Source organism: Staurois parvus, unplaced genomic scaffold (assembly GCF_062004578.1).
Source record: "Staurois parvus isolate SC_StPar_1 unplaced genomic scaffold, SC_StPar_1.0 ptg000688l, whole genome shotgun sequence".
Taxonomy (NCBI): Eukaryota; Metazoa; Chordata; class Amphibia; order Anura; family Ranidae; genus Staurois; species Staurois parvus.
The window spans coordinates 391953-419431 of NW_028318484.1; the positions used below are offsets into that span (position 1 = coordinate 391953).

The following is a 27479-nucleotide window of genomic DNA, read 5'->3' on the forward strand; positions in this document are numbered from 1 at the left end:
ACAAATGCTGTTAACAATGGCTGGTCAGGGTGTGGTAGACGTGGCGCACAGATCTCAACGCCACATGACCCCTGTGGGGGCAGGACAGGAAGAAGAGGAGGAGGTAGAGGAGGACATTTGTGCTCAGGAATTATTGAGTGAAATGGGTGGTTTTTCCACTCAGCGGACAGGAGTGGAGGAGCAGGAGCATCTGGTAGAGGAGGAGGAGGAGGAGACAGAGGACCCAGACGCACCGTGGCAGTATGCTGTGGAGATGGAGGCAGGGAGTCCCTCGCATTCCTTGGCACAAATGGCCCATAGCATGCTCGGTTGCTTGCGTAGCGACAGCCGAATAATAACCATCAGACAGAGGGATGACTTTTGGCTGTCCACCTTGTTGGACCCTCGCTACCGGTCCAAAATGGTGGCCTTTTTCACACCTGCTGAGAGGGAGGCCAAAATTACGTACTATAAAAACCACCTATGTAGTCAGTTGGTCTCTGCCTTTGTGCGCCAACGTCCATCCTCAGACACTGTGGGCCCTGTGCGCTCGCGTTCCGCTGGCATGGCAGCAGGGGAGGGGTGGGGTGGTAGGAGCAGTGGCAGCTCCACCAGCAGCGGCTGCCTCAGTCTGCAGTCGATGATGAGTAGCTTTCTTCACCAGCGCAGTGAGGAAACTACTAACCAGCCGCAGCAGCAGCAGCAGCATCAGGTGGACCTGGAGCAGGAGCTCAAACAACAGGCTTGGGCCTACTTGGACAGCACCCTGCCAACCGAGGTAGACAATCCCCTTGACTACTGGGCAACGAAACTTGACCTTTGGCCCCAACTAGCTGAATTTGCCCTTGAAAGGCTGTCATGCCCGGCCAGTAGCGTGGCATCGGAGCGCGTGTTTAGTGCGGCAGGAGGTATTGTAACTCCGCGGAGGACACGACTGTCCACCCAAAGTGTGGAGAGACTCACGTTTGTGAAAATGAATCAGGCGTGGATTAGTCTGGATTTCAAACCACCAGTTCCTGACACAACTGACTAAATCCGCCATGAATCATGCCTCAAACATGTGCCACTTTCAGGTCTCCTCACACACTGCTGGTGTGTTGAATTTTTTGACATAGGGTGCTGGCAGATTACGGGCCTCCTATAGCTGCTGCCAGGCCCCTAATCTGCCATAGGCCCCTATATACCGCCTCCTCATGCTGCTGCCAAGTCCAGAGTCTCTCATGGGTCCCTGTACGGCCTCCCATTGCTGCTGTCTCCATCGCCACACTCTGCCATGTGCCACATTCAGGTCTCTTCACACTGCTTGTGGTTTCAATTTTTTGACATAGGGTGCTGGCAGATTACGGGCCTCCCATAGCTGCTGCCAGGCCCCTAATCTGCCATGGGCCCCTATATACCACCTCCTCATGCTGCTGCCAAGTCCAGAGTCTCTCATGGGTCCCTGTACGGCCTCCCATTGCTGCTGTCTCCATCGCCACACTCTGCCATGTGCCACTTTCAGGTCTCCTCACACACTGCTGTTGTGTTGAATTTTTTGACATAGGGTGCTGGCAGATTACGGGCCTCCCATAGCTGCTGCCAGGCCCCTAATCTGCCATGGGCCCCTATATACCGCCTCCTCATGCTGCTGCCAAGTCCAGAGTCTCTCATGGGTCCCTGTACGGCCTCCCATTGCTGCTGTCTCCATCGCCACACTCTGCCATGTGCCACATTCAGGTCTCTTCACACTGCTTGTGTTTTCAATTTTTTGACATAGGGTGCTGGCAGATTACGGGCCTCCCATAGCTGCTGCCAGGCCCCTAATCTGCCATAGGCCCCTATATACCGCCTCCTCATGCTGCTGCCAAGTCCAGAGTCTCTCATGGGTCCCTGTACGGCCTCCCATTGCTGCTGTCTCCATTGCCACACTCTGCCATGTGCCACATTCAGGTCTCTTCACACTGCTTGTGTTTTCAATTTTTTGACATAGGGTGCTGGCAGATTACGGGCCTCCCATAGCTGCTGCCAGGCCCCTAATCTGCCATGGGCCCCTATATACCGCCTCCTCATGCTGCTGCCAAGTCCAGAGTCTCTCATGGGTCCCTGTACGGCCTCCCATTGCTGCTGTCTCCATCGCCACACTCTGCCATGTGCCACATTCAGGTCTCTTCACACTGCTTGTGTTTTCAATTTTTTGACATAGGGTGCTGGCAGATTACGGGCCTCCCATAGCTGCTGCCAGGCCCCTAATCTGCCATGGGCCCCTATATACCGCCTCCTCATGCTGCTGCCAAGTCCAGAGTCTCTCATGGGTCCCTGTACGGCCTCCCATTGCTGCTGTCTCTATCGCCACACTCTGCCATGTGCCACATTCAGGTCTCTTCACACTGCTTGTGTTTTCAATTTTTTGACATAGGGTGCTGGCAGATTACGGGCCTCCCATAGCTGCTGCCAGGCCCCTAATCTGCCATGGGCCCCTATATACCGCCTCCTCATGCTGCTGCCAAGTCCAGAGTCTCTCATGGGTCCCTGTACGGCCTCCCATTGCTGCTGTCTCCATCGCCACACTCTGCCATGTGCCACATTCAGGTCTCTTCACACTGCTTGTGTTTTCAATTTTTTGACATAGGGTGCTGGCAGATTACGAGCTTCCCATAGCTGCTGCCAGGCCCCTAATCTGCCATGGGCCCCTATATACCACCTCCTCATGCTGCTGCCAAGTCCAGAGTCTCTCATGGGTCCCTGTACGGCCTCCCATTGCTGCTGTCTCTATCGCCACACTCTGCCATGTGCCACTTTCAGGTCTCCTCACACACTGCTGTTGTGTTGAATTTTTTGACATAGGGTGCTGGCAGATTACGGGCCTCCCATAGCTGCTGCCAGGCCCCTAATCTGCCATGGGCCCCTATATACCGCCTCCTCATGCTGCTGCCAAGTCCAGAGTCTCTCATGGGTCCCTGTACGGCCTCCCATTGCTGCTGTCTCCATCGCCACACTCTGCCATGTGCCACATTCAGGTCTCTTCACACTGCTTGTGTTTTCAATTTTTTGACATAGGGTGCTGGCAGATTACGGGCCTCCCATAGCTGCTGCCAGGCCCCTAATCTGCCATGGGCCCCTATATACCGCCTCCTCATGCTGCTGCCAAGTCCAGAGTCTCTCATGGGTCCCTGTACGGCCTCCCATTGCTGCTGTCTCTATCGCCACACTCTGCCATGTGCCACATTCAGGTCTCTTCACACTGCTTGTGTTTTCAATTTTTTGACATAGGGTGCTGGCAGATTACGGGCCTCCCATAGCTGCTGCCAGGCCCCTAATCTGCCATGGGCCCCTATATACCGCCTCCTCATGCTGCTGCCAAGTCCAGAGTCTCTCATGGGTCCCTGTACGGCCTCCCATTGCTGCTGTCTCCATCGCCACACTCTGCCATGTGCCACATTCAGGTCTCTTCACACTGCTTGTGTTTTCAATTTTTTGACATAGGGTGCTGGCAGATTACGAGCTTCCCATAGCTGCTGCCAGGCCCCTAATCTGCCATGGGCCCCTATATACCACCTCCTCATGCTGCTGCCAAGTCCAGAGTCTCTCATGGGTCCCTGTACGGCCTCCCATTGCTGCTGTCTCTATCGCCACACTCTGCCATGTGCCACTTTCAGGTCTCCTCACACACTGCTGTTGTGTTGAATTTTTTGACATAGGGTGCTGGCAGATTACGGGCCTCCCATAGCTGCTGCCAGGCCCCTAATCTGCCATGGGCCCCTATATACCACCTCCTCATGCTGCTGCCAAGTCCAGAGTCTCTCATGGGTCCCTGTACGGCCTCCCATTGCTGCTGTCTCCATCGCCACACTCTGCCATGTGCCACATTCAGGTCTCTTCACACTGCTTGTGTTTTCAATTTTTTGACATAGGGTGCTGGCAGATTACGGGCTTCCCATAGCTGCTGCCAGGCCCCTAATCTGCCATGGGCCCCTATATACCACCTCCTCATGCTGCTGCCAAGTCCAGAGTCTCTCATGGGTCCCTGTACGGCCTCCCATTGCTGCTGTCTCCATCGCCACACTCTGCCATGTGCCACATTCAGGTCTCTTCACACTGCTTGTGTTTTCAATTTTTTGACATAGGGTGCTGGCAGATTACGGGCCTCCCATAGCTGCTGCCAGGCCCCTAATCTGCCATGGGCCCCTATATACCGCCTCCTCATGCTGCTGCCAAGTCCAGAGTCTCTCATGGGTCCCTGTACGGCCTCCCATTGCTGCTGTCTCCATCGCCACACTCTGCCATGTGCCACATTCAGGTCTCTTCACACTGCTTGTGTTTTCAATTTTTTGACATAGGGTGCTGGCAGATTACGGGCCTCCCATAGCTGCTGCCAGGCCCCTAATCTGCCATGGGCCCCTATATACCGCCTCCTCATGCTGCTGCCAAGTCCAGAGTCTCTCATGGGTCCCTGTACGGCCTCCCATTGCTGCTGTCTCCATCGCCACACTCTGCCATGTGCCACTTTCAGGTCTCCTCACACACTGCTGTTGTGTTGAATTTTTTGACATAGGGTGCTGGCAGATTACGGGCCTCCCATAGCTACTGCCAGGCCCCTAATCTGCCATGGGCCCCTATATACCGCCTCCTCATGCTGCTGCTAAGTCCAGAGTCTCTCATGGGTCCCTGTACGGCCTCCCATTTGCTGCTGCCAGGAGGCAGCAGGGTCGCAGCAGTGTCAGTGGAGGCAAACGGCCACGGAGTAGAGCACCAGCTCCACTGCAGCCTACCACCACGGCCAGTAGTGGTGCCGGTGTGCACGGAGGAAGTAGCAGTCAGCCAGTGAGGAGTAGAGGAGGCAAAGTTTCCTACTCTGCGGTGTGGCAATTTTTCGTCAAGCCGCCCGAGGAAGTAAACGTAGCCGTATGTCGACTATGTGGCCAGAAAGTCAAGCGTGGCCAGGGGGCCCATGTTGGGACTACAGCGTTGCGTCAGCATATGCAGCGTCGCCATTCGGTGGCCTGGGAAAACCGTGATAAAGATACAGCGGTTCTGCCTGCCCCAGCCCAGGGTTCCATTTTGTCATAGGGTGCTGGCAGATTACAGGCCTCCCATAGGTGCTGCCAGGCCCCAAATCTGCCATGGACCCCCGTACCGCCTGGTCACGCTGCTGCTGGGCCCACAGTGTGACCTGGGTCCCTGTACCGCCTCCCATTGCTCCCACTCTGCCATGTGCCACTTTCAGGTCTCCTCACACTCCTGCTGGTTTCCATTTTGTCATAGGTTGCTGTATGGCCTCCCATTGCTGCTGCCTCCACCGCCACACTGTGGCTCCAAACACTGGTTTTGGCCCCGTGACTGGCCAAATGAGTGAAGTGTGCGGTGATTCTAAGATCGACGGCACTCATCTGCATGTCATACTGAGTGACAGTATTATTTCTCTTCCCCAGCAGACTCCAAGGGCATTTAAATTAAAGGTACAGTGTTCTGCACTAATATTAAGTCTCTCTGAAGCCTAGAAACACCCTTTTTTAAGTTAAATTCACAGCGAATTTATTCGACTCGAATCGAATATTGTCCACGAATTCGCCGAATCAGTCGAATCGAATTTTTCATTTCTTCGCTCATCTCTAATCACAACTGTGGCATTTTAGCAAAAATATAATTTGATATTTTTGGGCGGGGGGGGGAGTCCTGATGGGTAGGCTGTATGGGGCCCAGTTATTTCTAACAGCAGCCCTGGCTGCCTGTGCACCCCCTTAAGGGAGATTCATCCTCTCAATTTGTCCTGTTTATTGAGGAGAAATCTTCCATTGGGGACACTAGTTCCGGTGACCTTATTGACACCTGGTAACCCTGGTGACAGAGCAGGAGCCTCTCACTTTGGAGGGATTTCCTCTCACTTCAAGTTTTGGCTATAACCCTCCCTCACTCCAATCCAAAATGGGAAAAAAAAGTTTTGCCTTTAGTTACAATTTAACCACTTGCCAACTGGTACGTCACTCTGGCTGTACTAACACAGGGGGGCAATGCGCCCCCTGCCTGTGACTACTGTGTCCACCAGCCACAGCAGAATGCGTATCCTGGAAATCGGGACCCGGTGATCATATGATTGCTATGCTAGCAAAGCTATTATGAATCAATCTGATTCATAACAGCTTTGCCTCTCTTCCTGGTGAGCTGTGATTGGCCCACAGCACCCTGTACCATGTGATTAGCTGTAGCCAATCACCGATCACTAGTATTTCGAACTGTCATGAACTTAAAGTGGTTGTAAAGGCTGAAGGTTTTTTACCTTCATGCATGCTATGCATAAAGGTAAAAAACCTTCTGTGTTCAGCAGCTCCCCCAGCCCCCTCAATACTTACCTGAGCCTCATCGCGATCCAGTAAAAAAAAATAATCACTGATCACCCCCCCCCTTCCCGAGTAGTACAATGTTACTATGGTAATAGTATTTTTTTCAGCTGCCAGTCAGCTTTCATGTAATAACTATCCTAGCAGCTAATTCGCTGCTGGATCGGTTTTACAAGCAGCGGGAAGGGACCACCCCGCCACAGCTTTCTCGGGCTCTCCCGTCCCACTGGAGAACTTGAGAATGCAGCCGCCAGTTCCACTAGCTGACCATAGAGCTGGTCAGAGACTGGAATGCCTCCAATCATCTCTATGGTCTAAGAAACTGGAAGCAATAAGCATTTCGTCGTTTTGGTTTTTCCGGATATAAACAGCAGCATTTTTAAATTGGGAAAGTATCTGATCACATCGATCTTGGTGTCATCAGATGCTTTAAGGCACAGGTGTCAAATGCAAGGCCATTTTATGTGGCCCTTGCACCTCTCTTGCAGGTACCCCCTTGTCTCCGCCCACACCTTGTCTTAGCAGTCAGCAGCAGAGATGAGAATAGAACTCCTCTGCCAAATCCTGCAACTCTCAGTGCATCTGCAACTCCCCTCATTCTGCCTCCCCTGGTCTCAGCATTCAGCAGACTCTGGCTACTGATTCCACTCCTCCTCTGGTCCTGCTCCAATCCCAGCACTTTCTGCTTTCCAGCTCTTCCCCCCAAATGGGTGTTAGGGAGGGTGCGGGATTCTTGACATCTGATGTAATAGGGGTTGGGTCCTCTTGACATCTAGTCTTACAGATACAACAGGCCTTTTGAGGGCAACCATAATGCTGATACGGCCCGTGATAAAATGGAGTTTGACACCCCTGCTTTAAAGGATCTAGAGTCTAATAGACCCCAGGTCTCTCAGAAAAGAGTACCTGTCACTGCCTATTGCTATGACAGGAGCTATTTATGTTCCTTGTGACAACAATAAAACTGATGAAAAAAAAGAAGAAAAATAAATATTTTGCGCGCACAAAGGCAAACTCAAGCGTCATTCCCATGTCGGCATGTAAACAGAGATTGCACAATACATGTGAGATATCACCGTAAATGCCAGATCGAGGACAGTAATTTTAGCACTAGACCTCCTTTGTAAATCTAAAGTGGTAACCTGTAAAGACTTTTAAAATGTCACCTATGGATATTAAAAATCTATGTCGTTTGTCTCCATTGCATTGGCGTGCCAGTTTTAAAGCATGTCATGTCATGTAATTTTCTAGCAAAAAAACTTTTTTTTTAATGTAACCACAAAGTGTCAGGAAAGGCTTGGTGTTCAAGTGGTTAGAAGAGTAAGTTATGTGTGGCATCAGCTTCTAATGTTGGCCCTGAATGTCAGGATAGTTAAAGTAACACCACAAATAACCCCATTTTGGAAAGTAGACACTCCACGGTATTTGCTAAGGGGCATGGGGAGTACTTTGAAGATTTAATTTGTTGCCACAAGTTTTTGGAAAATGAAGAAAGAAAACACAAATGTATTTTTCTTTTCTTTTTTTCTTTTTCAAAGTCTTGTGACAAAAAATATCTGCAAAATACTCACCATGCCTCTTATTACATTCCTTGGGGTGTCTACTTTCCAAAAAGGGGTCATTTGGAGGGTGTTTGTACTATCCTGGCATTTTAGGGCCTCCGAAACTGTGATAGGTAGTGAGGAAGTGACAGGAGGAAATATGCCTTTTGAAAGCCTGCAGATGGTCAATGGAATTTGGGGGCCTGTATGTGGCTAGGCTGACAAAGTTTCTCATATGTGGAATCCCCATGCCCAGGAAAAGTAGTAGAATGTGTTTTGGGGTGTTATTCCACATATATCCATGGCATGTGTGAGCAATATATCATTTAAGTGACAACTTTTTTTTTTTTTTTTTTAACACAAAGTTGTAATTTGTAAAAAAAATTTGTGGCAAAAGATAAAATCCATTTCATCCATTCCATGGATTCAAGATGCTTCTCAGCAAAGTCCTTGGCGTGTCTAGTTTCCAAAAAGGGATTATTTGGGGGGGGGGGGGGGTTGTACTGCCCTGGCATTTTAGCACCTCAAAAAATGTGATAGGCAGTCAGAAAGTAAAAGCTGCATAAATTCCAGTATATGTACTATAGTTTGTAGATGCTATAACTTTCACACAAACCAATTAATATACACGTATTGGAATTTTTTTTTTACCAAAGACATGTAGCAGAATACAATTTGGCCTAAATTTATGACTAAATTTGAGTTAATTGGATATTTTTTATATAGAAAGTAGAAAATTGGGTTTTTTTTCAAAATTTTCAGTTTTTTTTCATTTATATCACAAAACATAAAAAACCCAGTGGTGATCAAATACCACCAAAAGAAAGCTCTATTTGTGTGAAAAAATGACTTCAATTTTGTTTTTGTTACATCGTTGCATGACTGCACAATTGCCAGTTGGAGTAGAGCAGTGCCAAATAGGAAAAAATGGCCTGGTCAGGAAGGGGGGAAAACCTTCTAGGGCTGAAGTGGAGGGCCTTTTAGGTCCCCGCCTCCAGGTCTTAACGCATTTTGTGAAGTAGATAGTGCAGGGAAAAAGGACCCATCTGTCAGGGAAAGTTATTAGCGGAAGGGAGAGGTTTTGGACAAGTAGCGACAGGTTAGGGGTATGCCTTCCTGAAACGAATGCCTCCCCATTGGGACTTGACCAGCCAGGTTGCATTCCACCCTCTGAGATAGATGTTGTCAGTGCATCAGAACCTGCTGTACTCTCAAGTTGCTCAGTTAGTGTTTCCCAGCGTTGTGTTCTGTCACTGGGCTGTTTGTAAAGTTGGGCCTTTCCTCCATTACAAGTTTTTGGTTATCTACAACTAGATTCTGTGTAGTTACTGCTGCTGCACCTGCCCATATGCAGGGTTGCCAACAGTCAGTAAATTTAATGAATGTTTGTAAAGTGATATTTACAACTATCTGTAAATATCAGGGGCTATAATTTGTCATGCTGTGTTGGCCTTATAAATGTAAACCAGACAAATTACTTTTCATGGGTATTGTCAATGTTTCCATATTGTGTTTGTACTATTTAAATATTGATTGTTTTAGTTTTTAATAGTTCTGTAATTTTTCAGTAAAAAATGTTCTCCGTCAATAAATTTTCCATATTTTGTCAGGAAATACTGTGGGAGATTGGCAACACTGCCCACATGCACCTGCTCTCTAGTCTCCAATATCTTTTTCTTTCTTCTCAGTTTCTTTCTGGTTTCTACCCTTCTCCTTCTCTGCATTCATTCTATGTTTTCTGCACATGCTTACTACGTATAGAAAATGCACCCACTGCTAAAATTACTATTTTTTTTATGAACGGTCACATACACTGTATGTATGTCTGCGTGTTATATGATATTTTAGCCATTTGGCCTTCATTTGTAAATATACAAGAGGAAGAGTACTTAGTATTTTGAAAAGCCTGCTAAAACTTTTTCCATCGGAAACGTGAAGTCAGTCATAACAATTTCTGTTGCAAAAACATTAATTTAACTATCTCAACATTGTAATTGGGCACCTGCTTTGGTTGCAACTGTCTTAGAGAAGTCCCCCTCAAGATTTCTTCTCAATTTCAGTTGCATTTCAAGGACAGAAAGTGAAGCGCAATCTCTCCAACAGTCTTAACCTTTCTTACTATATCCAAAGAAGTTTTTTCATACATACGCTTTAATTTAGTTATTTTAGTGAAAAAGATTAACGGAAACAATGCAGTTGATTTCAGTGGCGTAACTGGAACCTTCAGGGCCCTCCCCTCCAAGTCAGGTGGTGGAATGCCGGGGCTGGGTCACAAGTGCAACCTTTGTGACCCTGGTAGTCATTAGTTATTTATTACCATTTAAAAAAATATCATTTTTTTTTTTTAAGTTATGTTTTACAATTTTTTTTAGGAATTCCTTGGTGGGCTTTGGTGAGATAACAGGGGTCTAAACAGACCTTTGATGTTCCTTCTTTGAGAGACAGCCCTCAATCCCCATCTCTGCAGCCTCAGCCTCACTGAATGAATGGATAGGAATAGCTCTGTACAGAGCGTCCCCTCTATTTACAAACTGAAACATAGTGAATACAGTTTACTATGTTTCAGCTATGAATGGACAATCACTGACTCTCCATTCAGAAAAGGAAGGGGATGGTAAATTACACTTTTACCTGCCCCTTCCTTGCTCTCCATCCTGAAAGATCCCCTGCAGCAGCTGGCAAGAGAGGGAGGAGGGAACCTGATAGAGCTGTGGGGGAATGAGTGGGGGCCAGTAAAGAGCTCAGGGGGCCAGAGAGCATGGCATGGAGGGGTGGAAAGCATAGGGGTGGCCAGAGAGCATGGGGGGGGCGCAGAAAAAAGCTGGATAGGAGGAGCGGCAGGGGCAGCTGCATATAGAGGAACCGATCTCTCCTTGTTCTTCCTGCAGCTGCTGAATGCTGGCTTCTCCTCCTCTCCTTCCCGCAGGCATTCAGTGGCAGCAGGAGCAACATGGAGAGATTGGTTCCTCCTATATAAAGCCACTGCCGCTGCTGCTCCTATCCAGGTGCACAGGGGGGGCCACATGGCCCCCCGCTGCATGGGGCTGGGTCGCAATTGTGACCCCAGTAGGTATGTCCCTGGTTGATTTACGAAAAGCAAACAGACTGTGCACTTTGCAAGGGCATTTGATCCAGAGCTTAGTAAATGAGGCAAAGCTTTGCTGACTTCCATCATCCAATCATGTGCAAGCAAATATACTGTTTTCCTTTCCCCTTTGCATGTGAGTGGGTATTCTTTGCAAAGTGAAGCTTCTCTTCATTTACTAAGCTCTGGAGCAACTGCACTTGCCTTTAGTAAATCAACCCGTATATCTATATTTTTGCCTTGTATTGGTATTCAATTTTACCAGTAATTTACTAAAATAACAGAATTGATTCAGTAAATTTGCTATGTTGAAGAAATATGAGCAGCTAATGCTGATTGTTACCTTCACAATAGGTGCTTGTACAGTTCTGCTGAAATAGTCATTAACCTTTTTATATTCTTCAGAGTTTTTATCCACTTTGACTGTAGTATACAACAGCCCATGCATGTCATCCCAATGCTCAGGTAGCGTTGTTTCTGAAAGCAAGAAGGAGCTAATAATATGTACATCTTTCAAGTATTAGAAATGAATGCTACTTTTTGTATCTTTAATTTTCATATTTTACTTGCTTGGTGTGTTTATATTGCATTTGATATCTAACTGTAATGATTACAGTTCAATGATATTCCCATCACTTTGCCCCAAATTAGTATAATTGTTTTGGACTAAAATATTAGTTGCCATCCCTTATCTTTACAGGCCAGCTTGAAGCACATTTCCAGGCAAAACGTAACACCCTGCCCTCCCCCCTCCCATAACAGGAAATTCAGCACTGAAGATGTGCCTCCCAGTCCCGAATTGTCCCCTTGTGCTAATGTTTCACCTCCAGACTTTCTTCAAACCCAACCATAGATCAGCCAATAGGAAGTGTCCACTTCATGCAGAAAGTAACAGTGAAACCTGGAGAAGGACCTACCTCCTGTTCATGGAGTAAGAGAAAAGACTCTGGACCATGTCAAATTTTTACAATATAGTATTGCAAGCACAAGGATTGCAATACTTAATGGCTCCAATACTATCTTAGCCTCTGATCCAGAAAAGCAAAAGTTCTAACTTCAATCTGACTTCACTTAGTGTCCAAACTTTGACCTCTCACTGGTATTGATTTTCTAAAGGTGAATAGGCTGTTGCAAGAGAAGTTGCACTTTGCAAAGGTATTTGCCCTTGCTTAGTGAATTGAAGGGAAGCTCTGCTGACTTCCATTTTCTAATCATGTGCAAGCAAGAATGCAGTGTTTTTATTTTCCTTGCACATGATTGAGCGTTCTTTGCAAAAACCTCACCGCTCTAAGAAATCTCCCTTGTAAAGTAAACAGGCTATTTATCTTTATTAAATCAACTCCATTAAATCATCCCATGTATAACTTGATTTTCTTTTCTTCCATGACTGCTTACCACAGTGCTATTGTGTTTTAGGGGTGGGGGCTCTGAGTGCTATCCTGGTTGGCAGAACACAATTATTACTGCTAGTGGCTATGTCTACTGGCAATAATCAGATGTCAAAAAATCCAACAGGAAGACCAGTAGTCAATTTTCCACCATAAACGTGTACAGTTTTGAAGTAAAGCCTGTATTAAACGCTTGTAAAATTATAGCAAAGAAAATAGAAAAAAAACTTGATTTGTTTCACATAGTTACCAATCGACTTTGATCCTTCTCTGAAAAAAGAATTGGAACTTTCAAAGGTAGAATCTAGCAACAGCTTCACTCTTGGCTTTAGTTTTTATTGTTTAAGTCTTTTTAAATGCAGAGTTTTTTTCTGGTTAAATAGTTTCCTTGGCTCCTTTTGCAATAGGAGAGAAAAGTGGTTGTAAAGGCTCAAGTTTTTTTTACCTTAATGCATTCTCTACATTAAGGTAAAAAAAACCTTCTGTGCCATAGAATCTTCCCCAGCCCCCCTGTATACTTACCTAAGTCCAATCTTGATCCAGTGCTGTGCCCGAGAGCAGCACCTCTCTCCGTCCACACAGAAGAGAGAGTCAGCAGCAGCAGCCATTGGCTTCTGCTGCTGTCAATCAAATCCTATGCTGAAAAAAGCGAGGGGGGGGGGCTGGTCCAATCCAGGAATAGCCGCAATCCCCTCAATTTAATATTGGTCCCCATGCTCCCAAAAACCACCCTCCCTTTTTCATGTGCGCTCTGGAATGCCCGCTCTGTCTGTAATAAGCTCACCTCTGTCTATGACCTTTTTGTCTCCTGCTCCCTTAACCTACTAGCAATTACAGAAACCTGGCTTCAAGCAGCAATTTCCTATGGAGGCCTCCTCTGGGCCCACTCACCCAGACCCAGTGGTCAGAAAGGTGGTGGAGTTGGTTTGCTTCTATCCCCACTGAGAACCTTTTAAGTCCTCCCTAACCTTCCTCTCTATCCTTCTCTTCTTTCGAGACTCACTGCATCTGCCTGTTTTCTCCCACTTCTCTGAGGATTGCAGTGATCTATCGGCCTCCTGGACAGCTGTCCAGCTTTCTTGATGATTTCTCCACCTGGCTACCCTACTTTCTCTCCTCTGAACTACCCACTATCATTCTCGGAGATTTTAACATCCCTATTAATGTCAACAACCCGGCTACATCCCAATTCTTCAACCTAACCTCATCTTTTGCATTAGCACAATGTATACAGTCCTCCACTCACTCTGATGGAAATACATCAGACCTTGTTTTCTCCCATCTTTGCACTCCCTACAACCTCACAAACACCCCCTTTCCTCTCTCTGATCACAATCTCATCACCTTCACAGTCTCCTCGTCTTCAAACACCTATCCCTCCAAGCGGCAAACAATTACCCAAAGAAACCTTCACAACTTGAACCCTGCTCCTTTCCACTCTGCAACTGACCAACTCTATGACAGAATCTCTCCCCTGTCCTGCCCTCACCTAGCCACTGCTGTCTATAACAGTTCGCTTTCATCCGCATTAGACTCACTTGCGCACATCACACCCATACTTAAAAAGCCCTCCCTGGACCCCACCAACCTGAACAACTTAAGACCCATCTCCCTGCTGCCATTTACCTCTAAACTCCTAGAACGCTTAGTCTACAATCGCCTGAGCTCCCACCTCACCTACAACAACCTTCTTGACCCTTTACAGTCTGGCTTTCGCTCACTCCACTCCACTGAAACTGCTTTTGATACGGTTGACCATCCCCTCCTCCTCAAAAAACTCCACTCTCTTGGCCTCAGAGACTCTGCTCTCTCCTGGTTCTCCTCCTACCTATAGCAGTGCTCCTTCAGTGTTACCTATAACGCTGACTCCTCCTCTTCACTCCCTCTTTCTGTAGGGGTCCCTCAAGGTTCTGTCCTTGGACCCCTTCTCTTCTCCATCTACACCTCCTCCCTTGGTTACTTGATAAACTCCCATGGTTTTAAGTACAATCTCTATGCTGATGACACACAAATCTATCTTTTTACCCCTCACCTCACCCCTTCAGTCTCCTCTCGCATCACTAACCTACTAAGTGACATATCAGCATGCATGTCACTCCACTTCCTCAAACTCAATCTTTCCAAAACTGAGCTTTTAGTATTCCCCCCAGCCCGTGCCCCCTCCCCTGATTTCTCCATCAAGATCAATAACACAATCATCATTCCCTCCCCTCATGCCAGGGTACTAGGTGTAATCCTAGACTCCCATATGTCCTTTCAGCCCCAAATCCAATCACTGTCCAAATCTTGTAGACTTCACCTCCGCAACATCTCCAAGATACGTCAGTTCCTAACCTTGGAAACCACTAAGCAACTTATCCACTCCCTTGTTATATCTCGCCTTGACTATTGTAACTCCCTCCTCATTGGCCTACCTCATTGCAGGCTATCCTCTCTTCAGTCTATCATGAATGCTGCTGCCAGACTCATCCACCTTACTAACCATTCTGTATCAGTCACCCCTCTCTGCCAATCCCTCCACTGGCTTCCTATTGCCCAACGGATAAAATTCAAAACACTAACAATAACGTATAAAGCCATTTATAACTCTGCCCCAAATTACATCACCGATCTTGTCTCTAAATATCACCCAAACCGTACTCTCCGCTCCTCGCAAGACCTCCTACTCTCTAGCTCCCTTGTCTCCTCCTCCCATGCTCATCTCCAGGAGTTCTCCAGAGCTTCCCCATCCTCTGGAACTCTCTACCCCAATGTATCAGACTATTGCCTACTCTGCTCACTTTTAGGCGATCTCTGAAAACCTATTTATTCAGGGAAGCCTATCCTGCCCTCAGCTAATACTGGAATCTTCTACTCTTCCAACCAGTGCATCCCCCACAGTTACTACCATTTGTACCACTAGCCCCTCCCTTCTAGATTGTAAGCTCCAAGGAGCCGGGCGCTCAAATCCCTCTTGTATTGAACTGTATTGTTGCTGTATTGTCTCCCGTTATATTGTAAAGCACTGAGCAAACTGATGGCGCTATATAAATTCTGTATAATAATAATAATAATGTTGTACATGTGATCAGCTAAGACACCAGCCATCTGAGGGCTTGAAAATTTGGTTGCCAGCCGACATAACCAACTGGAAACTGTGTGAGTTGTCACCAGAGGCATGCCTTGAATGTGGCATACACTGTGCATATGCTAGTAGACAGAATTTGATTGAAAGCACCAAAGCACCAACATTGATATGTTTGATTAAAGTGGAACTAAAACCATCAATTTAACTGCTTTCTAAAACCGTAATGGTGTTAGAAAGCAGTAAGTTGATGGTTTCAGGGCATGCCGTGAATGATGACTGTTACAGGTGCTCTCAATCGATCTGGCAAGCCAACAAGTGGTTGATATTATAACACATCTGCAGCACCATGGCAAATACAGGGGGGGGAGATCCAGCTTCTGATTTTCAGGCTTGTATTAATGTAGTCTCTAAAAAAGGCAAAGATCCCATGGAACCAGGCTCTTGCCGCCCAATTTCTCTTTTGAGCCTGGACTGTAAAATTTTATCCACAATTATAGCCAATAGACTGGCGACCATAATGCCCTCACTGATCCATCCTGCACAGGCGGATTTTACCCAAGGGCAGTCAGCAACATTTGCAAGGTGCTCGCGGTCCTAGAACATGCAAGGGCTAATCCCTCTAGTAACCTTGCCATAATATCCTTAGACGCAGAAAAAACATTTGGTTGTACAGGCCCCTTCTTACATCTAATCTCTACTATGTACTCTGCCCCCTCAGAAAATATAGTTGCAGCAGGACTCATTACGAATAGTATACAACTCCATAAATGTACCAGGCACGGCTGCCCCCTTTTACCTCTGCTAATTAATATGGCACTAGAGCCCTTGTCTAGGTACCTCCTAAATTATCCCAAACTTCATGGAGTACAAATAGGTCATCAAGATCTTCGGCTAGCACTATTCACAGATGATATTTTTATCTTTACTTATAACTCTTGTTTAGACATGTCCCACATACAGGACATATTCTGTCAGGAATGGACTGGCCAGCTATGGTGGGACTCACCTGCCTTTTGATCTGCAGTACCAGGGCTGGCCAGCGGGTGTTCCCAGCAATCAGAGACTCAACTTTGCAGCCAGCTAACACCTGTAACTGATTATGCTGGGGTATTTAAGGGATGGCCAGACCCACAGACTCTGCCTTGGTGTGTGTTTGTCCTGGGCCCTGTATCCTGTTTCTGTCCTGCATCCTGTTTCTGAACCGCTGCTGACTTCTCCTGCTCTGATCCCGGCTCGCTCCTGACCATCCCTCTGTCTGACCCTCTGTACCACGCTGCTTGCTACCTGTTCTGATCCCTGGCTTGTGACGCTGACCAATCTCCGCTTGCTCCCCCTGTACCTACCTGCCCTATTGATATTGACCCGGCCTGCCTGACGACGCTTGCTTGTATGTACTGTTATCTGTGGGTGGTTTGGTTTGGTTTGTTTGCACTGTATTATGTTTTAGTATTGCACTGCGTTTATGTTTGTATTGTTAGTGTTAATAAATTATATTGTTTATAACATATCTGAGGTCTGCGTTTCCTTGCGTCAGTCACACATCTCTGGTCACACCTGGGAGCCCTGACATTACACCAAGGCCAATCCTGACCAGAAGTGGCTGCACAGGGAAGCCATCTTGGCTTGTTGATGGGAAGGATGGATCTGGATGAGGTTGTGTATTTATATCTGCTAGTGTTTGATGACAGAGAGTATGCTTATCAGACTCTGAAGGAGTATCCCCGGGATGAACTGCTAGAATGTATACGGCTCGCTCATGTTCTAGTAGATCAGGGCACAGATTTCTCTATGGTGCAGCCATTGATTCAGGTTTGTGTTGAGTTGGTTTCATCTGGTTCCCCCGAATGCAGGGATGAAATTTTGCCACCATTTAGTGCAGACCAGGTAGAGTCCCTGGTGTGGTTATTAGAGGATGATGTGGGTTACCTTCTGGAGCGTTATTCCACATGTTCACCACAGACACTAAGAGATTGTATAAACGCAGTGCAGTCATTGACCAGACAGGCTTTGTGTAAGCTCAGCTTTGTTCAACCCCTACTGCAGACATGGACAGACTTGTTGCACCCAGCCTCAGTCAGCTTACAAAAACCCAGTCCTGCTTCTAACTCTACTCCTGTATTCCCACCAGCTCCTCCAGTTACAGCCCAGTATACTTGGCTATCTACCGCATGTCAGTACCCTGTTCCCACTCGCTGCACCTATCCTGCCTTTAACCCTGTAAAAAAGCCCTCTGTAGCAACTGCTCCCTCTCCTGTTCCATCCTCCAGTTTTTCTCTGTCTCCAGCTGCTCCATTTGTTTGCAGACCTGCGTTTACTTGCAGTGCTCCAGTAGTTAAAACCAGAAAAAAGCGAAAATTCTTTCCAACCAATACCATCCTGCCAGTATCCAAACCGGTGAGCCTGCCTCAGCCTGAAGCCTCTCTTCAGCCGGATGCCTCTCCTCAGCCGGATGCCTCTCCTCAGCCGGATGCCTCTCCTCAGCCGGATGCCTCTCCTCAGCCTGAAGCCTCTCCTCAGCCTGAAGCCTCTACTCAGCCTGATGCCTGCATTCAGCCTGATGCCGCTACTCAGCATGATGAACTGATCCAGCCCGACGATCCTATTAGGCCAGTCGACTCGATGCCCGCTGTTGATCCAGATGATCCGGTACCTGATCCAGTGCCCGCTGTCGTGCCAATTGACTCAGAGCCCGCTGTCATACCTGATGACGCGGTGCCCGCTGGCAAGCCAAATGACCTGATGCCTGGTGACCCAGTGCCCGCTGTCATACCTGGTGACCCGATGCCCGCTGTCGAGCCAGACAATCCGATACCTGATGACCCGGTGCCCACTGTCGTGCCTGTTGACTCGGAGCCCACTGTCTTGCCAGACGACTCGGTGCCCGCTGTTCCGCCAGTCGACTTGGTGCCCACAGTCTTGCCAGACGACTCGGTGCCCGCAGTCTTGCCAGACGACTCGGTGCCCGCAGTCTTGCCAGACGACTCGGTGCCCGCAGTCTTGCCAGACGACTCGGTGCCCGCAGTCTTGCCAGACGACTCGGTGCCCGCTGTTCCGCCAGTTGACTCGATGCCCGCAGTCTTGCCAGATGACTCGGTGCCCGCAGTCTTGCCAGACGACTCGGTGCCCGCAGTCTTGCCAGACGACTCGGTGCCCGCAGTCTTGCCAGACGACTCGGTGCCCGCAGTCTTGCCAGACGACTCGGTGCCCGCAGTCTTGCCAGACGACTCGGTGCCCGCTGTTCCGCCAGTTGACTCGATGCCCGCAGTCTTGCCAGACGACTCGATGCCCGCAGTCTTGCCAGACGACTCGGTGCCCGCAGTCTTGCCAGACGACTCGGTGCCCGCAGTCTTGCCAGACGACTCGGTGCCCGCAGTCTTGCCAGACGACTCGGTGCCCGCAGTCTTGCCAGACGACTCGATGCCCGCAGTCTTGCCAGACGACTCGGTGCCCGCAGTCTTGCCAGACGACTCGGTGCCCGCAGTCTTGCCAGACGACTCGGTGCCCGCAGTCTTGCCAGACGACTCGGTGCCCGCAGTCTTGCCAGACGACTCGGTGCCCGCAGTCTTGCCAGACGACTCGGTGCCCGCTGTTCCGCCAGTTGACTCGATGCCCGCAGTCTTGCCAGACGACTCGGTGCCCGCAGTCTTGCCAGACGACTCGGTGCCCGCAGTCTTGCCAGACGACTCGGTGCCCGCAGTCTTGCCAGACGACTCGGTGCCCGCAGTCTTGCCAGACGACTCGGTGCCCGCAGTCTTGCCAGACGACTCGGTGCCCGCAGTCTTGCCAGACGACTCGGTGCCCGCTGTTCCGCCAGTTGACTCGATGCCCGCAGTCTTGCCAGACGACTCGGTGCCCGCAGTCTTGCCAGACGACTCGGTGCCCACAGTCTTGCCAGACGACTCGGTGCCCGCAGTCTTGCCAGACGACTCGGTGCCCGCAGTCTTGCCAGACGACTCGGTGCCTGCAGCCTTGCCAGACGACTCGGTGCCCGCAGCCTTGCCAGACGACTCGGTGCCCGCTGTTCCGCCAGTTGACTCGATGCCCGCAGTCTTGCCAGACGACTCGGTGCCCACTGTCGTGCCTGGTGACTCGGTGCCCGCCGCTTCGTCTGGGGGCCCGATGCCTGTCGCCCCGCCTGGGGGCCCGATGCCTGTCGCCCCGCCTGGGGGCCCGATGCCTGTCGCCCCGCCTGAGGGCCCGAGACCTGTAGTTCCGCCTGGGGGTCCGGCGCCCGCTGCTCCGCCTGGGGGTCCGATGCCTGTCGCCCCGCCTGGGGGTCCGAGACCTGTCGCTCCTTCTGGGGGTCCGGCGCCCGCCGCTCCGCCTGAGGGCCCGAGACCTGTAGTTCCGCCTGGGGGTCCGGCGCCCGCCGCTCCGCCTGGGGGCCCGAGGCCTGCCGCTTCGCCTGGTAGCCCGATGTGCCTCTGCCCGGAGTCCTGCCCGATGTGCCTCTGCCCGGAGTCCTGCCCGGTGTCCTGCCCGATGTGCCTCTGCCCGGTGTCCTGCCCGATGTGCCTCTGCCCGGTGTCCTGCCCGATGTGCCTCTGCCCGGAGTCCGGCCCGATGTGCCTCTGCCCGGAATCCGGCCCGATGTGCCTCTGCCCGGAGTCCGGCCCGATGTGCCTCTGCCCGGAGTCCGGCCCGATGTGCCTCTGCCCGATGTGCCTCTGCCCGGAGTCCAGCCCGATGTGCCTCTGCCCGGAGTCCAGCCCGATGTGCCTCTGCCCGGAGTCCAGCCCGATGTGCCTCTGCCCGGAGTCCAGCCCGATGTGCCTCTGCCCGGAGTCCAGCCCGATGTGCCTCTGCCCGGAGTCCAGCCCGATGTGCCTCTGCCCGGAGTCCAGCCCGATGTGCCTCTGCCCGGAGTCCAGCCCGATGTGCCTCTGCCCGGAGTCCAGCCCGATGTGCCTCTGCCCGGAGTCCAGCCCGATGTGCCTCTGCCCGGAGTCCAGCCCGATGTGCCTCTGCCCGGAGTCCAGCCCGGAGTCCAGCCCGGTGTGCCTCTGCCCGATGTGCCTCTGCCCGGAGTCCGGCCCGGTGTGCCTCTGCCCGGAGTCCGGCCCGGTGTGCCTCTGCCCGGAGTCCGGCCCGGTGTGCCTCTGCCCGGAGTCCGGCCCGGTGTGCCTCTGCCCGGAGTCCGGCCCGGTGTGCCTCTGCCCGGAGTCCGGCCCGATGTGCCTCTGCCCGGAGTCCGGCCCGATGTGCCTCTGCCCGGAGTCCGGCCCGATGTGCCTCTGCCCGGAGTCCGGCCCGATGTGCCTCTGCCCGGAGTCCGGCCCGATGTGCCTCTGCCCGGAGTCCGGCCCGATGTGCCTCTGCCCGGTGTACCGCTGCCCGGAGTCCTGCCCGGTGTGCCAGTCTTTGATATCCCGCCAGTTACCAGACCCGGGCGGTGGAACATTTTTCCCAGCTAGGACTGTTTGGAGCGTCCTGAGGCCGCTCCTTGAGGGGGGGGTACTGTCAGGAATGGACTGGCCAGCTATGGTGGGACTCACCTGCCTTTTGATCTGCAGTACCAGGGCTGGCCAGCGGGTGTTCCCAGCAATCAGAGACTCAACTTTGCAGCCAGCTAACACCTGTAACTGATTATGCTGGGGTATTTAAGGGATGGCCAGACCCACAGACTCTGCCTTGGTGTGTGTTTGTCCTGGGCCCTGTATCCTGTTTCTGTCCTGCATCCTGTTTCTGAACCGCTGCTGACTTCTCCTGCTCTGATCCCGGCTCGCTCCTGACCATCCCTCTGTCTGACCCTCTGTACCACGCTGCTTGCTACCTGTTCTGATCCCTGGCTTGTGACCCTGACCAATCTCCGCTTGCTCCCCCTGTACCTACCTGCCCTATTGATATTGACCCGGCCTGCCTGACGATGCTTGCTTGTATGTACTGTTATCTGTGGGTGGTTTGGTTTGGTTTGTTTGCACTGTATTATGTTTTAGTATTGCACTGCGTTTATGTTTGTATTGTTAGTGTTAATAAATTATATTGTTTATAACATATCTGAGGTCTGCGTTTCCTTGCGTCAGTCACACATCTCTGGTCACACCTGGGAGCCCTGACATTTTCACACGGTTCCGAAACCTGCTTTGGTCTTGGGATCAATTTCTCTAAAAGTAGAATTCTTCCACTATATCACACCAGAACCCCCAAGGAGTTGAATCCTCTATCTTTCAAGTAGCAAAGAATGACATCACATATCTAGATATCAAAATAGGGAAAGTGCCCTCTTCTCCCCAACTTCCCCCCAGTGATTAAAAAAATTATAGGAGAGTTGGAGACATGGATGGGAATCCCACTCTTGCTCTTCGGAAGATGCCATTTGTTCGAAATGGTCAACTTTGCCAAACTCCTCTACCCTCTTCAAACCATCCCTCTCCTAATTCGGCATAAAGACTCAGACAAAATTCCTATGGTGCAAACAACGTCCTCGTATTTCTCTACAAAAACTGTGCCTTCTGAAGAGCGAAGGGGGGCCAACCTACCTAACATCAGAGGCTATAATCTGTCATGTTTACTAAGAGTGTGCTTAGATTGGATTTCTCAGACTTCTAACTATTCTAACTTTGACCTCGAATCCCAAATGGACCCCAATGATCTATCCACTTTGCTACATTGTAAGCTACACTCTCTCTCATCCAACCTAAAGCACAATCTACTATTACAAGACACGCTCGTGGCTTGGAGAGAGATCAGATGCCACATGGGTTTCCAAAGGGCTAATGCATTTTGCACAACTATTTGTTGTAACTTCGGGTACAGTCCTCTTTCCCAAATTAGGAAACAATATAATTTACCTACCATGTCTTAATTGTCCAACAAGTGGTGAACCACATCACCAGCACCTGTCCAACAAGCCTCCGAGAATCCGCACGTCCATGATAGACGTATTATTGGATCGTCAGCAATTCAAAATCTCAGACATATATAAACCACTGAACTCCCGCCTTTCCAAGCCAACACAATCTGCATCAGCTGCCTCCTGGAATACAGATCTCCACTCTTCGGATGCATTAGATATGCGGGATATACTACCTGTGCTTTTGTAATCATCAAGTTATGGAGGGAACAACAATTCAAAATCATGCACTGGGCATACATTCCCCACCTGGCCTCAAAACACCCTCAACATCAAAACAGATGCCCTCTTTGTGCTGCCCACAGACCAATGATAGTCCACAGGTTATGGCTATGCCCATATATCTCTGCCTTCTGGAATCAACTCGAGACTTTTGCTGGTTACACTACCTCTAAGGATCCTTTCATGCTCATTTTTGGATACTTTCCTACCACTGTCCCAGACCTATCTAGCTGGTTCTTCAGCTAAATAAACCACGACTAGCCACCTGTTTTATGACAGCGAGATGAACCATTCTCAAAAGATGGACATCTTCCTTTCCACCTACAATTTCGGATGTCAAACAGGACTTATTGAGCCTACTCCGCAAGGAAAAACTAGATACAGATTCATCACACCGCTCCACCAGTAGAGAAATACATATATCTTCCACAGCTCCAGAAATCATCTTTACCATACCTTTTACCCCCCCTAACATCAGTAACCTAACGAAACCTAGCTGGTGACCTGATACTGCACTATCTCAAGTATAGCCCAACGGACAAAGACTAAGTGTATGTTACAACAACATCTAAATCTGTGATTCTCTCCTTTATACTGCTCATGTGAGGTTGCAACATGACTCTGCCTCTCCCCCCGTTTATGTTTATATATTTAAATCAGCTGTTTGTGTTCCGAATTTAGCTTTTTACTGATCTACTTGTCTATAATGTATATGTTCTCAGCTACTCTCCAGACTGTTTATAGCTCAGGTTATGGTACTCACCAGTTCTACCACAAGGGTTTTTTTTTTTCACCTCCTTGTTAGATATCCATGTCTCCATTCATTTTAGAGTACCCTATTGTTTCTAACTTGTGGTTCATGGATTAAGCTGCAAATGCACACACACCCTAACATCTATAACCTTTTAACTGTTTGGGCTATGTATGTATTGCGGACAATTTATGGACTTCAACAGGCTACAGACAATCAAAATATACAACTATCTGGGCCCCCCCGCCATTACTTAGTAGACAAGAGTTTGTTCTCCATATTCAACCTCTGGTTACCAGTTCAATGTACCTTATCTTGGTTTATCTTATACTGGACTCTGTATTAACATTGTCTTTCTTTTTCAACATGAAAACTCAATAAAAACATTAAAAAAAAGATGGTAACTTCCTAGGCTGTAAAAGATAGGGGGGTTTAGTTCCACTTTAAAGAAAATAATATTATTTATTAAACATTTATAGTTTGAACTTTCCTTTAGGAAACCAATAAAATGTTGGGATTCATTCCACTTTAAGGTGAAAAGAGCATATCACCATAAGGCACACGCCCCATGTATACATATTGACAAAAGCCTTTACAATCGCAATTAAAATTTAAAAAGAATAAAGAAACTTAGTATAGCTATAAATCTACGGTTCAAAAAAAATCATACCATTTTTTAAGTCTCGTCGAATAACTTTGACTTCTGGGCTATCCACCTCAGGTACTGCTGACATTGTTTCCAGATTGACCTTTGCTTGTTTGCCATTTTCAAGTGTCACTGTTACAATTCCTTTCTTTGAATGCTGGTAACTATTTTCTAATAACTCACTATCTTCAAGACTAAATGGGTAGGAATCGTCATCATCTGAATAGCCCCACTGGACCAGGAACCCAGTTTGTTCCATAGTTACGTTTTGAAGCCTTTCACTTATAATGGTGGTAAGCTTGCTTTGTACCTTCAATTCCACTTCAAGAACATCCTTTTCACAGCCATTTAGAAAAATGCAGTTCTGTAGTTTGTCTAATATCATATTTATTTCAGGCTTTTCATTCACTACTGAGAAAATATCCTGAATCTCTGTAAGGGAAAATGTTGTCAGAAGCACTTGTTCAATTTTCTTCTCCTTGTATTGTTTATCAAATTCTTCCTTAAGAAGCAGTTTTATTTCATTAACATGGTCCAGCTGATCTGTCACAAGGACCAACAACGTTGCAGGAGGAGTTACAGAATAAGGATGCGTAAAAACTGTTATACCTTGTATATCATCGCATCTAGGAAGCCACAGCTGTTTTAATCGAGAACTGAGCAGAGCTAGAAAAAAGATACAGGAAAATAAAATGAATACATCGCAGTGGGATTGGACCTTCCAGTTTTTTACAACTTTCAGCTAACGGGGACCTTGCAGCAAAAGCAAGGTCTGCCAATGTGGCTGCCTCCACCTCATGTTAGCAAAACACTGCATTTCAGAAATAAAAGACACATTGAAAAAATGCATAATAAACTCACCTTACTCCCAGGCTATTGCCACGTCCTGTCGCTGACATCACTGGGCATCACAGAGGGATCTTGGGAAAGCTCAGGATTCTCACAAAAGGATATTACAGTACTGTACAGGAGCATGTTCTTGTGGGACCTGGGATTCTCAACTCTCCCAAGTTTCCACAAGAGGACTCCCTGACATCACACTTGCCTAGCCACTTGCTGACCAGTCACATACCTGGTATGTTACTGGTCTTCAAGTGGTTGTACTGGTATGATGCCTGCACCCTGCAGGCATCACCCATGGTACTGTTATTTGCAGCGGACGGTCGGTTTTCTTGTAATAGCGATTGGAGAGGCTAACTAGCAGAATGCAGAAAGGGGGGGGGGAGACCTCCCCTCCCACTGCCTTCTGCTCCTTTCACGGGATCTCCCGTCCCACCAGGAGTCCTGTTCAACCAGCTGGTGCTGCTTCCGGCTGGTCACAGAGCCGAACAAGACCAGATCAGCTTTGTTCAGCTCTGTTATATAGTAAACCAGAAGCGATGAGAAGACATCACTTTCGGTTTACTCAGATTTTAAAATACTCAGTTTTTTTAAAATAAAAGCTTTCAATCATATCGATCTTGGTGTGATTGAATGCTTTTGAGTGCAGAGGAGGGATTTGGGGTATTATAGTCCCCAGATCCCTCTATAAAGAGTATCAGTCACATGCTTTTTGCTGTCGCAAGGGATATTGACATTCTTTGTGACAGCACAAAAAGTGATAATTTTTTTTTTTTTGTAAAATGACAGTGTAAAAAAAAGTGACAGTGCTTGCGTGCAAAGGCGACTCTATGCGTTGGTCCCACATACATGTAAACAGCTATTGTTCCACACATGTGAACATCAGATCATGGACAGTAACTCTAGCACCAGACCTCCTCTGTTAATCTAAAGTGGTAACCTGCAAAATTTATTCTCTAGTCTAGGGCCTCTGCTTTAACAAAAAAAAATGTAATGTTTGAGGGCCGCAAAAAAACTGATTGTTTCCTGTGAACAGAAATTGACAGAAAAGGTCTGGCCCTTCAAGTGGAGCTGCAACCAAAAGGGGATGTTCCGCTTTAAGGACTGCTCCCTGTGAGGAATTGGCACTTTTGGGGAGCAGGGAGGGGAGACAGGCACCCAATTTTGACAGGTAAGGTAGGCGATTGGAACCAGAAGTTGTCCTTTTATTTTTTTCAAGTGAGACCCTGCTTTAAGTGGCTAGGTGAGCCCACCAAAAAATCTGGGAATTAGGCAAGTATTTTTTATGGGTTTTTTTGTTTGTTTTTTTTTATTCTGTATTGCAGCATTTAAAAGCAGGAGGTGGGGCAAGTCACATTTCAATGCAAGGTCTGTTTTAAATTGAAATCTAGTGTAGACAGAGGTGTCCATAAACATAAACAGTACAAGGTAAATGAAAAATCGCTTCCAAAAAAAACAAATTTGATAAGGAAGCCAGGTGCTTTGAAATTTTTAATCCCATTGATGAGAGAGCGATCCTTGGTCCACTCCTCCTCTGACACAGCCACTGGGACGTCGGCATCATCACTTTGGTCCACAGCTCTGCCGATTAACGTCACTTCTGGGTTCCAGTATACACGGAGCAGCCATCTTGGTGGTTTTCCCCCTGTGTGCTAAATATCGGACTGGAGCTGTTTACACCCATGGAGCATCAGTAGTCCTCTGTCTTTGTTCTTTCCCAGGACCTCACTGGCTGGTATGTGTTCCTTGATGTCCACCTTTACAACAATTACTGGGCTATGTTTTGGGTGTACAGAGTTTTAGATGTAACCTTGTTTTTAACTAATGACTTTTTTCATTCCATTATGGTTGCTGAATAAAATAGGTTTATTGTATTTATGGACTTTTTTTTAGAAGCGAGTTTCCATTTATCTTCTACTGTTGATATTTATGGACACCCCTGTCTACACTAGTGTGCAGCATACAGGTTCATTCCTTCAATTGTACTTACATTAGTGCATCAAGTGTTAAGTGCCTCTGGTCCATTTGTGGCTTTATTTAAACTGAAATCCACTATGGGTTTTAAATTGCTTTTTGTAGTAACATTATGCTCCTGCCTATAGCTCCCATGTTCTACTTTTTCTTTGTTTTTTCTTTTTTGTACATCACAGGACACAGAGTGGGCTATAAATCATGACTACCTGGGTTATGCACCACCTACAGGTAAATGGACACTGGCAGAAAATACTGACAGGAAATACTTTACAACCCTTCCTACTCCAGAAGGTAATGATCGAAAGTACAGCTCTCTGCTTGGGAGTACCAAGTTCTCAAGCGAATTCAACAAGGATCATAACATTGGTGGCAGGATCAATTCCTACAGCTGGGATTCTAAGGTTAACAGTACCCAGGCCCTGCTATGATGGAGGTGAATAGGCTGCGATTTTCTGTAATGCGACCGTTCTGTGGATCCTGCGTATATGGAACCCTGTGTAGCAGTAACTGACCAAGGGTTTTCTGGTGGGATTCTGTACAGATCCAGGGCAGTGGAGCCCATAAAAAGTGGAATCAAGTCCCTTAGGGTCCAGTGTCACACAGCTTGCTGTGATGGGTAACAATTGTGTCCTTGGATCCTGCAGCGAGATGAGGGGTGAGTGTCCCTGCAGTATGAAGGCCCTTTAAGTGAAGATCACAGCTTGGGCTGTCTGATGTGTATTTCTGTTTTTTTCCAATAGGGGCAGTGGTGCTCAGTTTGTGCTCCCTGTGCTGCTACAGATGAAGTGAGTATTGCTGCCGCTGCAGTAATGGCGTGCG

At 48.3% G+C, this 27479-nt stretch overlaps 1 protein-coding gene across 2 annotated transcripts in view; it reads right to left on the bottom strand.

Moving 5' to 3' along the window:
- LOC149447415 (protein mono-ADP-ribosyltransferase PARP14-like) overlaps window positions 1-27479 on the bottom strand; it is a 152037-nt gene that overhangs the window by 18238 nt on the left and 106320 nt on the right. The window contains exons 12-13 of one of the 2 annotated variants that reach the window (XM_089652607.1): window positions 24456-24512; window positions 11263-11396 (exon numbers count right to left, since the gene is read on the bottom strand). In XM_089652607.1, the coding sequence (XP_089508733.1) occupies window positions 11263-11396; window positions 24456-24512 (191 nt within the window). Of the gene's footprint in view, window positions 1-11262; window positions 11397-23870; window positions 24513-27479 lie in introns of both variants that reach the window. The other variant, XM_089652606.1, reaches the window with a different exon arrangement.